The sequence below is a fragment of the Acomys russatus genome, chromosome 25, assembly GCF_903995435.1.
Source record: "Acomys russatus chromosome 25, mAcoRus1.1, whole genome shotgun sequence".
In the NCBI taxonomy this organism is placed as follows: Eukaryota; Metazoa; Chordata; class Mammalia; order Rodentia; family Muridae; genus Acomys; species Acomys russatus.
The window spans coordinates 13,090,915-13,106,436 of NC_067161.1; the positions used below are offsets into that span (position 1 = coordinate 13,090,915).

The following is a 15,522-nucleotide window of genomic DNA, read 5'->3' on the forward strand; positions in this document are numbered from 1 at the left end:
ACCTGAGGGAGGGCACTGATGACAGACCAAAGAAAGAAGTCCACCCGAGTCTAGCTGCCAAACCAGCGGGTTTATTGTGGGTACTTAAGGGGGCGGGAGTGACTCTTGCAGCGGTATCACTGAAAAGCCCCCCACAGTGTGAGTGACAGCTCAGGAGAGCTGAATTCCTAAGGTCCTTTTGCACCCCTACTTAAGAGTCTGCGCTAGGTCTGGAGGGATGGCTCAGAGGTTAAGAGCACTGACTGCTCTTCCTCAGAGGTCCTCAGTTCAATTTCCAGCAACCACGTGGTGGCTCACAACCATCTATAATGTGATCTGGTGCCCTCTTCTGGCCTCCAGTGTATATATATACATAATAAATAAATCTTTAAAAGAAAAGAAAAGAATCTAAACCAGGCGTGGTGGCTCATGCCTATAATCCCAGCACTTGGGAGGCAGAGGCAGGTGAATCGCTGTGAGTTCGAGGTCAGCCTGGTGTACAAAACGGGTCCAGTACAGCCAAGGCTACACAGAGAGACCCTGTCTCGAAAAACCAAAAAAAAAAAAAAAAAGAATCTGTACTCTCCCAGCAGCAGGCTCCTGCTTATATAGCCTTTGGGAAGGAAGGGCTTGCACACCGAAAAACCAAACAACAACAACAAACAAAAGAGCTTCCCTCCTTCATCTAGGAGGGAATATAGGGATTTTTTCTTTTCTTTGCTGTTGTTGTTTTTCAAGACAGGGTTTCTCTGTGTGTGGCCTTGGCTGTCCTGGACTTGCTCTGTAAACCAGGCTGGGCTTGAACTCACAGAAATCAGCCTGCCTGTGCCTCCCGAGTGCTGGGATTAAAGGGGGCTGCACCACCGCCGCCCAGGCTCAAGAGAGAATATTTCAATCTCCAGGAAATAGCTGCATACCAGGCTTGCAGCTGTAGGTGAGTGGGGATTTGAGAAGAGGTTGTGTAGCCTCCAAACAAGCCGTGCCCGGGGAGTCAAGGCCTGGGCATGTACAGAAAAGAAAGGGCCACTTCCTGGCTAAATTTGTCTCTTCCCATTTCTGCGATGCCTGACCCACCCCCACTCACAACCAAACAGCCTGTCCCTCCAAGGCCACTGAATCTGGTGTGGCCTTAAGTATGCTACATTATTGCTCATACATGGTTAGAGGGCAGGGTAGGCTTACTGGGGGCTCATGCTAGCTTTTGCAGGCTCCCCTGGAATGCCCATACTGAGGGCAGGTTAGGAGGAATCGGCTGAGTCAAAATGAAGCAGAGCAAGGGAGGTATGCAGGCCCGCCGTGGAGCTGTGGAGAGTATGCAAACCATACTCCGACCGACCGGCACTCTCTCCAGAGATGGGTCCCCCACAAAAGCCTGAAGGCCAGCCTCGTACAACCTCACTGATAGACAAACTCAGCCTTTGTGGGCCCGGCATGGCAGACCACGCCTTTAATCCCAGCACTCGGAGGCAGAGGCAGGTGGATCACTGTTAGTTCGAGGCCAGCCTGGTCTGCAGAGTGAGTCCAGGAGAGCCAAGGCTACACAGAGAAACCCTGTCTTGGGGTGGGGGGGAGTCCAGTCCAAGGTTGGGTTCAGAAGCTCTCAGGTGGGCTTGTTCTGGGGTAGGGCACGGGGCAGGTGAGGCCGGATGAGGGAGTCTAGGGGTCCCTATGGAGCAAGAAACGGGGGGGGGGGGGTTGAAATATATGGAGGAAGTTGGTCTCATCAGTGAAGTCTTTCCAGATGCACTGATCCTAGATCCCCTGCCTCCTGACGAGGGGGCCTTGGTGGGGTGCCAGCTGCGAAGGCTGATGTCTGAGGAATGAGAGAAATGAGAGATCACAGTTCCCTAAGAGAGATGGTCCTGGATGAAGAAGCCTCCCCTGACTACATATGCCCTTTTCAGAGAAAGACATGGGGGATCTAGTACGGCGACAAAGCAGAGACTGGAGTCACAGTCAAGCGGCCACAGCCGAGGGGATGGACAGTGATCCAACACCTTTGTTTTGGACTTCTGGTTTCCAGAACTCTAACAATATAAGTTTGTTTTCAACTACCAAGCCTCGGTTAATGTGTTACAGCAACCACAGAGGGCATGGAGCCTCTCAGCAGGGTTGAGGCTAGTAATTATAAACACAAGGAACTAGGCCAAGGAAAGAAGCTGAGTCCTGCTCAGTTCAGGGTGTGGTTGGGCAAAGCCACTGGCCCCTCTAAGAGAGAAATAGAGTGGAACTGGACACTCACTCATTAAGTGTTGCCCAAGCTCTGCTTCTAAGCCACACTCCAAGACAGGGGCAGAAGTAGGCTCAGAGATGGAAGCCAGGACTGAGGCCAAGGCTAGCTGAGTGCGGGAGGGCCAAAGTATTTTATGTTTCTAACACAGGACAAAATCCATGACCTGGGGCTCTCAGAGGCCCTGATAATATAGTAAGAAAGACAAACTCATTTGAAAAAGCCAAAATCAGCGGGAGGAGCTGGCACCTCTGCTCTTTCCCCGAGACAAGGTTTCTCTGTGTAGCCTTGGCCGTCCTGGACTCACATTGTAGACCAGGCTGGCCTCAAACTCACAGTGATCCACTTGCCTCTGCCGCCCGAGTGCTGGGATTAAAGGTGTGCGCCACCACTGCCCGGCGGCACTTCTGAGCTTAACAGGGATCCCACCTCAACAACTCTACTCCCCAGGGCTACCCAAGCAGAGTCCATCTCACAGGGTCCAGACCAGACCTTGGCCAGCATGGAGCACTCAGGCTTTACAGGAAGTAGGTGCCCATACAGGCCTACTGTAAGCAAAGCCTCCTGGTCCCATCTGATGGCATCTGTGAAAAGGGCTGCCCTCGGTACTTAGGTGAAGTGTTGGCCCCTCAACGTCTTGTTGAGCACCTTTGTAAAGCAGCTTCATTAGGGGAGGGGAAGCAGGAAGATCAGTCTCAGGCTGATCTCCATGTCCCCTGAGACGCCTCTCCTCTCCCTTCCTTACCCACTGCTTAGAGAATTCAGTTGAAGGGTTTTTTTTGTTGTTGTTTTTTGTTTTTGTTTTTCCGAGACAGTGTTTCTCTGTGTAGCCTTGGCTATCCTAGACTCACTTTGTACACCAGGCTGGCTTTGAACTCACAGCAATCTATCTTCCCTGAGTGCTGGGACTAAAGGCGTCTGCCACCATGGATCCCTGGCTGGCCACCACCATTGTCATCAGGCCCCAGTGGGCGTTTAAATAGCTCCCTGGCTGTCACAGTCCTTCTTCCTGGAGCTCTCCTTGAGATCGGGGATCCAGAACAGTGTTTATTTCACTTTGAAGGAAAGAAAGGGCCATCCTCGACTTCTTCTGAACTTGGATATATGGAAGTCACTCTTCCCCACCCCCCCCCCCAAAAAAAATTCGGTGAGTAATCTAATGAAAAGGCAAGCAATACACAGAGTAAATGGGAGAGCCTGATGCAGAAATCAGTCAGGGCCACCTCCAATATCAGACAATCAAAATCACTTGTTAGGGGCTGCTCAGAGCGGGTGTAGCTTTGGTTGTCCTAGACTCACTTTGTAAACCAGGCTGGCCTCGAATCCATAGCAATCCACCCTCCCTAGTGCTGGGACTCTTCTGCGTCCAGACTGACCACGTTTCAAAGAGGGTGTCTAGAATGGTCGCCCTATTTCCTCCCATCACTCTCCATTCTTAGGCCATGTCACTTACACGGTTTAACTACTCACATCCCTGGCCACCTCGGCTGATTGGACACACCTTGGACAGACATCTCAACGGCAACCCCAAGCAGGAGCCATACTCAATCCTGAGCAGCATGGTGTAGCATGCCTTGAACTAGCTGCTGATAACGGAGCGTGGGCGTGTTTCGAGCATTTTCTAAAATCCAGCCCCTCTGAGACATACATGGACGCCTTCAAACGCCCTCCGAAGTTCTCTTGCCCTCGTCGCCTCGAATTTCATTTCTCTGGTCACTGACTGCCTCCTGCTATCTATCCGTGGACGCCTGGCTGTTGCCAGCGTCTCAGTGTCACTTCAAGCTCATCTGAGCCCCAGCTGTCCCAGACTTGAGGAGTCCGGCTTCTGGGACCGCCGGGCTCCACTCGGTTGCTACCCACAACGACCACGCCCACAGTGCTTGGCGCCTTGAAAGTCAGGACCTGACCGAGGCTTCATAATTTCCACGTGATTGCGACGGCTATGGTTACGATGGCATGGAACTAAAAATCCTGCTGTCTATAAACCTCGCGTCCACCACCTTTTCTTCTTTGTCTCGGACGCCAGTAGCACTTTGGGACCCTGTGGGATATTATGTCCTGTAAAACTTGTCAACAGAGAACTGGAGAGCAACGGAAAATACGCATGCGCAATGCTGTTACCATGGCCTGTTTGCGTCACAATTCATTAGTTCTGCAGACCGCCTATTCGCACAACAGCGCCGCTGGTGTAGTGGTATCATGCAAGATTCCCATTCTTGCGACCCGGGTTCGATTCCCGGGCGGCGCACGTGCATTTTGTTTCTTGTCATCTCTAAAACGCCTTGCTGTCTGAAGCGGCCCCCTTCCCCCGCTTTTCTCTTTTTTTAAGCGCCCTTTTTAAAAAGGTGTAGCACAAACGCAAGAAGGGAACGTTTAAAGTGACTGAAAACACTGACGCTAACAAGGTGCTAGAGCTAGAAGACTCCAACAAACCACATCCTCTACTCGAGCCTTGTTTCTTTTCCGGAGTCAACGCTACGCCTGGCAGTCGGACCCTGTCTCCCTTTAAGGAGTTGAGAGGCCTCCTGACAGTTATCCAGCAGCAGGCGGCTTGTCGGTACGACTACAACTCCCGAAGTGCCCTGCGCAGGAGCGGCACCACAGCTCCCGTCATGCCCCGCGCGCATCCCTAGCTGGGCCAAGCAGCACGGTTGAGATGTTGGTGGCTGCAGCTGCGGAAAGAAACAAGGAGCCTATCCTGTGCGTGCTCCGCCAGTACGTGGATCCTGCCCAGCATGGCGTCCGCGTGCTGGAGGTGGCCTCGGGTTCCGGACAGCATGCCGCGCATTTTGCACAAGCCTTCCCGCACGCCGAGTGGCAGCCGTCGGACGTGGACCAGCGCTGTCTGGACAGGTGCGGCGGCGTAGTGTCTTCTTGGGGCTGAACGGGAGGCAGGGCTAACGGACCGGAAGAGAGGGCAGGCCCAGGTCTGGGTTCAGGACTGAGACAGTGGAAGCCACGGGCTGCAGGGTCCACAAAGCTCCCGGCTCGCGGCTTGCTTGCTCCTCAGCACTTAGCCCCTGAGCTATTGGGGGGCCGCCCGGCCCTCGCCCACGCGCTGCTCTCCACAGCATTGTCGCCACCACTCAAGCCCAAGGATTGTCCAATGTGAAGGCTCCGCTGTACCTGGACGTGACCTGGGACTGGGAGCAATGGGGCGGGATTCCGCCGCGATCGCTGGACCTGTTGCTCTGCATCAATATGATCCACATCAGCCCCCAGAAATGCACTGAGGTGGGGACCACTGTGGAACCCAGCGTTCACATTGGGGGGAGGAGGGAGTCCTGAGTCTCCAGCTCCCAGCTTATTGTGCCCTGCCTCCCTCTCTTCAGGGGCTCTTCAGAGCAGCAGGACACCTGCTAAAAACCAGGGCTGTACTGATCACCTACGGGGTGAGTGACCCTACCTTAAGAGGTGCCTAGCAGCCTTAGGTGTTTCCCATCCCTTGAAGCACCGAGGCTGAGTCCCAGCTTCTTCATGAGTGCAGGAAGAGGTGGTTCTTTCCATACTCTGGATCCTAACTTGCAAACAGTCCTAAGGGAACGACTGACCTCGGGCTTATGGATCGTGTTTTCTTGTTCCCACAGCCCTTTGCAGTCAATGGGAATATCTTTCCCCAGAGCAACGTGGACTTTGACCTTTCCCTCAGATGCAGGTCAGACCTGGGTAGGACTGGGCATGGCTCAGAGGGCAGGTGGGCTGAATGGTACCCTCAACTCTGCAAGTGACCTCTGCTCCCTCCCGACTGTAGGAACCCAGAGTGGGGGCTCCGTGACACAGCCCTCCTGGAGGAACTAGGCCAGGCCAGTGGCTTGGTCCTGGAGAGGATGGTAGGCAGGGCAGTGTGGGGGGTGGGTAGTCTCCCTGTGACTAAGGGCCACTCCAGCAAAGCATTTTTCCAGGTGGACATGCCAGCCAACAACAAGTGCCTGATTTTCCGGAAAGAATAGCCTACCTTTCTACCTCCCCTGGAACCTGCATCTCTGTCGAAGGCTCTGTCATGGTACAAACTAGACCTTGGCTCCTCCCTCAATGGGGCAGTCCTTTGGGATTAATTAGCCCCCTCCTAGTCTGGTGGCCACAGGACTGCAAAGGACCTGGGCCCAGTGGGCCTTGAAATAAAGCCTTTCCAGCCCTTTGTGGGCTGTCTACACCACACTGTTTGCTGGGAATACCTGGGAGAGGGCTAAAGGAATTGGTCTGGGGGAAGATGAAGGTTTTGGGGGCAGGGTGGTAGGGTGGCTGAACCACAGCTGGGCTGGCTTCTTCCCATGTCCCTGGAGAGAAACTTGTAGGTCAGTAGGGCTGCCAAGAGTGACTTGGTGACCTCAGTAGGAACTGGAGCTCCATCTAGTCACAGGGTTCCAACCAAAGAGACAGTGTGTGTGTGTGTGTGTGTGTGTGTGCTCGTTCACATGCGCGCCTGTGTGCAGCCAGAAGGGAAGCAGAGGCTATGGATCCCTCAGGTACAGACATTTATTCAGCAGGAAGAAGGGCGGGAACGGGGAACATGAGTTAAGCTAGTCTTGGAAGCGGTTGAGCAGTTCACAAGCCCTCTTCTCCAGCATTTCTACGATCTTCTTGACCCGTTTCTCGCTGGCAGCACGGACATAGCTGTTGGCATCCAACACAGCCACCCCTTCACGAACCTCACCCATGATGACCAGTGGCCCATCACCAGCTGTCACATTGGGGCACGGGCAGGCCCAGTCCATGCCACTCAGTGTCACCTCCAGGTATTTGGTGCCCAAGAACTTCAGGCCCATCTTGTCATCCTTGAGCACATCGTCTAAGGCCACGCGAGCAATGCCACCGGTAGCCTCGGGCTCCTCCAGGACCTCTGTGAGTCGACCCACAATGGCAAAGTCGCTGCGGCACAAGCTCAGAGCTAGCTTGCTCTTGAGGCGGCAGGCACGGCAGGGTGGTGTGCGTGGTACAGGGCAAGCATCCTCACAGCTCTCCCGGCTCTCAAAGTTATTGCTGTTGCCTTCACAGCCACTGTATACAAAGGGGTGGCATTGCTGCAACAGTGGGCTGTAGGCCCATCGTGGCTCCCAGCCCTGGCAGGGGCCCTGAACCGCAGGCAGTGCACAAGCGTCCCCGGGGCCACGTGCACAGGCCTGTTGGCATGCTTCATAGGTCTCGAAGCCCCGGGCAGCCCCATCACATTTGAGGGCTGGAAAGGTCATGCAGCTGCCTCGCTGTGGGTCAAAGCGCCAAAGGACATGATGGGGGGTAGGGGGCCCAACACAGGCTTGTGTGTCGGGCTGGCACTCAGCCAGGGCCAGGATACCTGGGTCCTTGTCCTGAGTAGTTGCCCGCTGCAAAACAGAAAGGGGGAAGTCGGCCCGCAGCAGGCCAGCAGCATTACGTGCAGTGCAGGTATACAGGCCTGCATCTTCCAACTGGGCATTGTAGAGCACTAGCTGCCCAATGCTGGTGACAACCACGTTGCCATACATTTGGTCAGGGCGCATGATCAGGTTCTCCCGCTGATGACTCTGCTTCTCCCAGGTCACAGCAGGTGGTGGACGGCCACTAACATCACAGTGGAAGCTGGCTGTTCCCCCGACGTGTACTGCCTGTGGTGAGGGGCTGTTGTACAGGGCAGGTGGCATGGGAGCAGCCCCGGGGGTTGGGCGGGCAGTGGTCTCGGGCGGCCCTGGACTGCTGGGTGGCCAACTGAGAATGTGCTTGCAGGGTACAACATGCAGGCGGAGACCCCGCAGGCAGGCCTCTGCATCCATATAGCAGCGGTTGTAATAGGTGAGGCCATCAGAAGCACAGGTGAAGCTGGGCTCTTTCTCACAGCGGTCACGGCAGCGGCAAACTGGCTGCCCATCCCAGATGTCACAGTCGGAACCCTGTTGTGGGCATTGGAATCCTTCACAGGAGGCTGTTGTCTCAGGTACAACGGGGCCACCACTGGGGAAGCGGGCGGCCACACAGCTCTGCAGCCCACACACATTGGTGCAGCACTTCTCGGATGCTGCACAGTCCTGAGGGACAGGGACAGTTTAGTGGGGACCTGACCCCTTCTCAGCCTTGGCCATGCACTACCGGGCCTCTCTACCCCGCCCTTGGAAGAGGTTCCTCTCTCCAAGCCTCCTTCCCTATGGGAGATGGTGACAGTGCTTTCTAAACAGTATGAGCATCAAGGCCACAAGCGTCACTTACTCAACCTTACTGAATCGTCAACACCCCCAAGCAGGCTTGTTAATGGGTGTGCAGGCAGCTGCTCTCTGCCATCAGAGGGCGCACCACTTTGGGAGCTCTTTGTCCCCTTCCCAGTCTGGGATATGAGAAAAGGACTACAGACAGGCAGAGCAGGGCAGGGTGGTTCCATTTGCAGGGACCCAGGTCAGAGGCCTGGGTCCACATGACTTAATTTTAAAAAGTGGTACTCAGGCAGGTTAGAGACAGCATCAGAGAGGATCAGTCAGTCCAGGGATTGGAGATGTTCTTTTTCTTCAGAGGGCAAAAAGGTGGAGGTATCCTTTGAGCCTCGTGTATAGGTCATGGCCACAAATCAGTATGGAGGGACCCTGGAGGAAGCAGACTCCTAGTGTTGAGATCTACTCCCCTCCACCCCCCCACTGCCAAAAGAGCTAGGGTAGGGCCCAGGATCCCATGAGATGCCAGTGCTCACCTGGTCCCTGGTACACTCACGCTCACAGGTGCTCTGGGCGTCCACCCACAGGTGGGGGCTGAGCTGGTTGGGGCACATGCCAGGGTGGCTTCCAGGATCTGGCAGCAGGTTGGTCTCCAAGGTCAGATGGATGAACACGAAGACAAAGAACAGAGGCAGGAGTGGCTGTGGGGCAGGCATGGGGACCACAGGGCCAGGGGGTGGGAGTATGTGGCCACCAGCCAGGACTCCCTACAGGCATCCACCCTACAGGGTCCTGGGCCTAGGATCGCTACCCCTGCCTCAAGAGGACCCTCTCCTGGGACTCTTGGAGCCCCCTAAGGCTGACACTCACAGCTGATGCTCCTCTCTGGAACTCTGGATAGGTATTCTGGGGCCTCCCAGAACCTGTCCACAAAGTAGTGGCTAGCCCTCTCCTAAACACTGTGGGTGGCTCCCAGGCTCTGGTCAGCATAGGACTGAGAATGGAAGAAGAGGAAGGGGTGGGGAGGGGCCAGAGGCCCTGAAGCTCAGAGCAACTGACCACTAGGGTCACCAAGGGGCGGGGAAGGGCCAGCTAAATCAGGGAGGGGGACGCTGTAACCCGAGCCCCTCCCTCTACAAGCTGAAGCCCAGCAGGGATCAAAGTCTCCTTAAAAGACCCTCCCACCTTCTCCTCAGGGAGGAGGGGCAGGACTGGCAAATTTCAGCTTTTGTCCTCACCCTTCATTCTCTGGTGCAGTGGGGTTTAGCCGCGGGCACTCACTCCAGCCTTAGCTGACTACTAGCCTAGTGTTTCTCCAGAGGCAGTCAGGGATGGCACCTGTCACAAGTATAGGTAAGGCACATCTTCCACTGGCAGGTGGTAAGGGTTCTGTTCTCTTCCGGTCCCCTTCAGGTGTCACTTGCCAGCAGGTCTTGGCATGAAATAAAAAACCTGCTAGGGTGCTTGATGTGGTGGTGCGTGCCTGTAATCCCAGCACTGGGGGGGGGGGGGGGGGGCGGCAAGAGGACCCACATGGAGGCCAACCCAGGGTACTACACAGCAGATTCCAGGCCAGTTTGACTAGGTAAGGACACAATGACCTTCCTGTTAGGCTTTGGTATCTTGCCAGCTGAGGGCACAACTCAGCAGGATTTGTCCTCTCAGACACACCTGTTTCTCTAAAACTGGGCTCCTGGCTTCTAGGCATGGTCTATGCTACTCACTTCAAATGGGCAAGGCAGGTACAAAATAAATAAGGCTATAGATCTGGGTGGAAACATGACCCACGTGCACTGGCCACAGCCAGCCTCACAGCAGTCACTGCTATACAGTATAGACAAGGGCAGAGAAGCCATGGAACTGACCCCACAAAGGGCCAGATATGTGGCTGTCTCAAGGGATGGCCAAGTGCATCTTTCAAAGAGCAGGCATCCTAGATGTTGCTCAGGGATCTAAGTACATTCAAGCCTTGCCCTAACAGCCCACCACGAGGGCCAGCATCCATTCTTTAACTGGACTAGAGGCTCCACTACTGTGGGGGAGGGCAGGGAGATCAAAGCTGGTGGCAAGACAAAGGCCCTGCCTGGAATCTGCCTTTCCAAACCCTCTCGGTGGCTCCAGAGGTCCCCAGGGAGTGGCTTTCTCAGAGACAGGAAGGAAAAAGTCTGTGTGACCCTCTGTCTGACCTCCTGACCCAGGAGGCAGGGTAATAAGAGCCTGGTGTGGTCAGGAGATCAAGAGATGGCTACCAGGCGCCTGAGTCTGCTGCCTTACAAAAGAGCTGTGGGTGAGCCAGCTCCTGGTGATGAGGGGGCAGGGATCCTCAGGCCACAGGCCCAGGATGTGCCTAAGAAAAAGGGCAGGTGGCACCTAAGGCAGAGGCCACTTTTAGAGTGAAGAACTGCACTGTCCTGTTCCACTCAACTTTGCCCTCCAGTGTATCAAACATAACCTTGGCTGAGCAGGGCCCCGCAGAGCCTATAACCAGCTAGGTGTTTTCCTGCTAAAGGTAGCAACTCCAGGTCCCACTTGCAGATGTCCTTGAAGCTGTGATGAACTATGTGAGATGGTCTGCCATGGACAGACTATGAGTAAAGGCTCTGTGAATGGTTAGGCTACCTGGTGCTAGACCCCAGGAAACAGTGTGGCTTGTAACCAAGCCTGGCTGCTTGGTGGCTGGGAATGTGAACCCAGAATGGATGGCTGTGGGTCAGCAGGGTCAGCTGCTGTGGAGGAGTTAACAAAGCCTGGGATCATTGTGGCAGGCACAAAGCGGCGCTGGCTCCTGCCCGACACCCCTTACCACCCCCCACAAACCACAGCCAAAGAAAGACATGAGCTCACTGCTGAAGTACATTTACTGTACAAAGAAGTAAGAACAAAGAACCAGGAGTGGTGGAGTCCACAGCAGCAAGGGTAGTGTTGATGGTGTGCACGCAGGCCAATCCCGGTCCTCAAAGGCTATACCATTCTATTGGCGATTCCAGAGAAAAGGTCTCTGTCAACAGCAACAGGACTGGTGGGGAAAGGTGATGCTTGATTGTATCCAGCCTCTGGGCCAGGATCCCAGGGGCTGCTGCTTATCAGGCAGTTCCCACAACCATAGCCCTGTCCCTACAGGCATTAACCCAATCTCCCAGAACAGCAGGCTGGCGCAGTGTCTACCGGTGCCCTAGTAACACCCATGGCAAGATGGTCTTAGGAAATGTGCACTAAGAAGGTCCCCAGTAAGGGGTCATGGCTCCTGCTATGGCCAGGGCCCTGAGGGCAGGAGGTAGAGTTAAGCACCAGCGTGCCTGAGGGCTGTGTCACCAGGCAAGGACAGGGGAGCAGTCACATAGGATATCCACTGGGGACAACATCCCCACAGGGGAAAAGGCCGACCAGAGCAGACTTGGGGTAGGAGGAGCACTGTGGAGAAACAGTCCATGGCTTCAGAAGCTGCTCCAGCCAGTGGGTCCCTAAGGAGGGGCTTGGTGTCCAATCCTATAGTTGAGGCTGTTGTTCCAGAAAGTGTCACTAAGAAACAGGTTGAAGAGATTCCAGTGACATGAACTTATAGGCAGAAGGGCCACAACAGGCAAGGAGCAGCTATGAAACACCGGTAAGGTTGATGAATACAAGCTGCTAGAGACACTGAGGTCCTAGGCCCTGTGCCCAAAGCCCAGATACTGGAGGCCACCAAGCACTTAAATCTGCAGAAAGCTTTGTAGCCTCAACCTGGAGATGCTGAGTGTATAGTAAACATCACCAAAGTGCCAGGGCACAATGGGGAGGGATGTAAGTGCGGTTCCCAGGTGCACCAACTTTCTCCTCTCCTAGGAGGTCTCAGGAACAAAACCTTGCCTATGTCCAGCATACCGACCACTTTTGACAGAAACGGAAGCTGGAGCCAAGCCTGCTGGGAAGCATCCGGAGTACACCCCGACCATCTGTCTCCCACTGGCCTCTGAGCAACATCAACACCCAGGCAGGGTATTTATAAATCCAAAGATCATCTGGCTTCCACGCTGAAACCCTCCATCACTGCTTCATCCCTCCTTCCCTGACATCCTGAGCTTTCCCAACGGCTGATGTGGCTATGAGGGGCGTCCAGGCTTCCCTGACAGCCCTTTAAAAATGTACAAAACAGGTAAAATGTTCTCCATATAAATAAAGGGGATCCAGGCTCACTTCCAGCCTGGAGTCCAGGACTGGCTCAGGCCTGGTCCCCGTAGCACCAGCAGCCCTGCTGCCTGGTCTGTGGAGCATCTTCTCTCCTGCACGCCCCTCTCTTCCACTAGCTCACATGTGGAGGAAAGCCTGGAGAGACCCAGGCAGGGTTGTGTAGCCAAGTCTTCCTGCACGCAGCAGGGCCTAGCGCCTGGCCAGGAGTGCTCCAGCGTAAGCCCCGAGTCTGAACAGGAGGAACCCACAGGTCCCGCTAGGAGATCTTGCAGTTGCTCCGAGAGCAGTTCTGAGGTGGGCTCTGGGGGGGACGGATGGACTTGGACCTCTTAAGGCTGTTGCCCTTGCTGCCACTGCCCCCGGCCCCACTTGCCAGGGAGTAGGAGCGGCCGTGCATCATGACAGCGTTCATGCCGTTGGCCATGGAAAAGGACTTGAGGTGGCTCTTGATGGTGACAGGTAGTGGGAGCTTGTCAATGAGGTGCACAGGGGTACAGGAGACAATGGCACGGCAGCAGAGGTCCTGTAGGCTGAAGACTGTGAGGGGAGGGTAAGATGGAGGAGGGAACAGACAGATAATGAGGTTTTGTTAGGGGAGCTACATGCCCCTCACAACTCCCTGTAAAGCCTGGCTGAGTCTTAAAATTCCTGGTGGCTTCACCAGCTCAGGGATCCTGGATGCCCCACTATCTGTCCCCTGGGTGGCTCCCATCTCCTGCCTTCTTAGAGCAAACTACAGAGTGGTGCTAGGAGAGGCCAGTCTGCCCAGCTTGCTCTAAAGAGACTGGGGGTGGGTGAGGAGGCAGACTAACTTTGAAATGCAGCCCTTACTATAGCTCTGGTTGGAGGTTAACTTAGTTTTTTGGCCCGAGGGAGGGGCTTGGTTACCCTGTTCTCCTCTGTGGCTCCATCGTAGGGTGATGCTGTACCTAGCAGTGAACCTTATTAGAAAGTACCCCGAGAGTATGGCCATCAAAATGGAGGCTTGTGACCAAGTGCTTGGCATGGGCAATAATACAGACATTGCCGAGCTCACAAACTGCTTCTGTGGCCACAGCTGTGGAGGTGCAGTGCTGAGCTCTGCTCTCAAAGCGTGGCATGGAAAGAATTGACTTGCTCTAGGTCTGGGCAGGCAGCCCAGGTGCCTGCAGGTCTTAGGAGACCACCTACGCTCCAGCCCCACTATCAATGCCTGCAGCTCCACCATTGGCCCTGTAACTCTACCAGCTAACATCCTAAGCCTCACCCCACCTCGATTGGGCCTCCAGATCTTCTCCATGCCATGCCGCATGAGGACAATACGGGAGAGCTCAGTGAAGGACTCAATGACGTTGAAGTTGCACAAGGGGCTGACTTCGAAGAAGGTCATGCAGTTCTTCTCTGCATAGGCTCGGGCCTGCTCCGTTGGTACTTGCCGCTTGAAGGCCAAGTGCAGCCGGTTCCCAACCAGGATACGGGGAACACCAGGTGCATGCTTAGGAGGAGTTCAGAACTCAGTAGAGTTACAGTCACACGCCGCCGCCCCCACTCCCCCCGCCATAGGCAGGGCTTCCAGGGCCTGCCTTCTGCAATGATGGAGCAAGTGCAGGAAGGTCTGGATAGAACCAGGTAAACCTGGTATCCAGTTTACTGCTGAACAACACTCCCAGAGTAAGGAAGGCACCCCAATCACAGCTTGGTCCCTACCATCTCCCCTGGAGGGGCACAAACCCATACTCACCTCATCGATCTCCTTGATCCACCGGTCAATGCCATCAAAGGACCAACGGTTGGTGATGTCGTACACCAGGAGGATTCCCTGCGAATGGGATGGAAGGAGGTTACCCATAGGCATGTTTGGGCCCATTCCCAGGAGAAACTTACTGGATGGGAGTTGTCACAATTCCTAGGCAGGGCTAGGAATATGGCCTAGAAGACTTTATAGCTCCTTAGCATGGCCATAACCTGCAGGAGAGAAATGTACCTGCCATCCAACAAGAGAGCAACAGGAGGGGACCTTCATGGAGTCAAACGGCCCAGCCCACAAATGCCATCCTGTCCATCCCCCGAGTTCTGCTGGGGCAGAACTGACTCTTTAACAATTTTTAAAATGCAGGCCAGTCACAGGCATTCCTCTGAAATCATTCGAAAGTCACACAGGCTAAGCTTTGGTCGGGGGAGGGGTATGAAGAGCCACAGAACTCACTAGCAAGCCAAGCATTCTGGAAGTCTGTACTTCAGCAAACTCTGCCCTGGGGGCACCTGGGGCTGAATGGAGGCAGCTCTGAGTGTCCTAACTCCAAACCTGTACAGCAGGATGTCAGTCACTCAAGGAGCAGGAGTCAGTGAGAGCTGCTCCAGTCAGGCTACGCAGGATTTGCTACAGGGCCTTTCCTGCCACATCCCTTAGAGACCAATTACTGGGAGCTCAGCTTTGGGCTGTCTCCATCAGCCTCAAACATCCCAGCGGGGCCACTATCCAGCAGGGGCGATGTTGAGCACACTGCAAATCTGCCTCTCATTCTGAGTTGACTTTGAATGAGGTTCAGCAGAGTCCACCTATGGAATTACTCCTCTTTCCACAGGTTCTCAGACAGGGAGGTCAGAGAAGGGAGAAAGAGAAAGGGAAAGATAGGAACAGGAGAAGGGTAGCAGAAATGCCATTTCTGAAAAACTCAGGATTGCGTAGGTCTTGCAGAGACAAAGGCATCTTACCCAGAGGTAGGTAGCAGGCCTGGCTCAAGCATTAAATCTCATTAAAAATGAAATTACATTAGCCAGGCATGGTGGCACATGCCTTTTAATCCCAGCACTTGGGAGGAGGCAGAGGCAGGCGGATCGCTGTGAGTTCAAGGCCAGCCTGGTCTACAAAGTGAGTCCAGGTCAGGCAGAGCTGTTACACAGAAACCCTGTCTCAAAAAACCAAAAAAATAAAATATACAAATGAGATTGCATGCAACAGATATGGATATGGAGAGATCTGTTTGGGGAGAAGAGAAGGGGAAAGGAGTTAGAGCCTCAATGAGCCATGAGGGTAGAGAGAGAGAGAGAGAG

The 15,522-nt window shown here is 54.6% G+C and overlaps 3 protein-coding genes and 1 non-coding gene across 4 annotated transcripts in view; 2 read left to right on the plus strand and 2 right to left on the minus strand.

Annotated features, from left to right (window-relative positions):
- The first annotated feature begins 4,386 nt into the window (after nt 1–4,386).
- Trnag-ccc (transfer RNA glycine (anticodon CCC)) lies at nt 4,387–4,457 on the plus strand. The gene has a single exon. It is a non-coding gene; the product is annotated as a tRNA-Gly (tRNA).
- Nucleotides 4,458–4,816: 359 nt separating this feature from the next.
- Nucleotides 4,817–6,267, plus strand: Mettl26 (methyltransferase like 26). Its single transcript, XM_051167408.1, has 6 exons — nt 4,817–5,062; nt 5,281–5,443; nt 5,542–5,601; nt 5,797–5,864; nt 5,961–6,039; nt 6,112–6,267. The coding sequence occupies exons 1-6, from the start codon at nt 4,866–4,868 to the stop codon at nt 6,157–6,159; spliced, it is 615 nt and encodes a 204-aa protein (XP_051023365.1). The 5' UTR covers nt 4,817–4,865; the 3' UTR covers nt 6,160–6,267.
- A 462-nt stretch (nt 6,268–6,729) lies between these two features.
- Nucleotides 6,730–9,819, minus strand: Wfikkn1 (WAP, follistatin/kazal, immunoglobulin, kunitz and netrin domain containing 1). Its single transcript, XM_051167409.1, has 2 exons — nt 8,859–9,819; nt 6,730–8,208 (listed from the first exon to the last, which is right to left on the minus strand). The coding sequence occupies exons 1-2, from the start codon at nt 9,036–9,038 to the stop codon at nt 6,730–6,732; spliced, it is 1,659 nt and encodes a 552-aa protein (XP_051023366.1). The 5' UTR covers nt 9,039–9,819.
- Nucleotides 9,820–11,958: 2,139 nt separating this feature from the next.
- Nucleotides 11,959–15,522, minus strand: part of Rab40c (RAB40C, member RAS oncogene family) — a 39,883-nt gene continuing 36,319 nt past the window's right edge. Inside the window, exons 4-6 of the mRNA XM_051167238.1 lie at nt 14,210–14,287; nt 13,741–13,963; nt 11,959–13,026 (exon numbers count right to left, since the gene is read on the minus strand). Of these exons, the coding sequence (XP_051023195.1) occupies nt 12,746–13,026; nt 13,741–13,963; nt 14,210–14,287 (582 nt within the window). The 3' untranslated portion in view covers nt 11,959–12,745. The remainder of the gene's footprint in view (nt 13,027–13,740; nt 13,964–14,209; nt 14,288–15,522) is intronic.

What these genes read in the sequence shown, in the direction of transcription:
- Mettl26 (XM_051167408.1), top strand. Translation starts at nt 4,866, where the DNA reads ATGTTGGTGGCTGCAGCTGCGGAAAGAAACAAGGAGCCTATCCTGTGC. An exon ending in GACCTTTCCCTCAGATGCAG is followed by an intron (nt 5,865 to 5,960) that starts GTCAGACCTGGG and finishes TCCCGACTGTAG; the next exon opens with GAACCCAGAGTGGGGGCTCC. An exon ending in GCTTGGTCCTGGAGAGGATG is followed by an intron (nt 6,040 to 6,111) that starts GTAGGCAGGGCA and finishes GCATTTTTCCAG; the next exon opens with GTGGACATGCCAGCCAACAA.
- Wfikkn1 (XM_051167409.1), bottom strand. Translation starts at nt 9,038, where the DNA reads ATGCCTGCCCCACAGCCACTCCTGCCTCTGTTCTTTGTCTTCGTGTTC. An exon ending in GTGAGTGTACCAGGGACCAG is followed by an intron (nt 8,209 to 8,858) that starts GTGAGCACTGGC and finishes CCTGTCCCTCAG; the next exon opens with GACTGTGCAGCATCCGAGAA.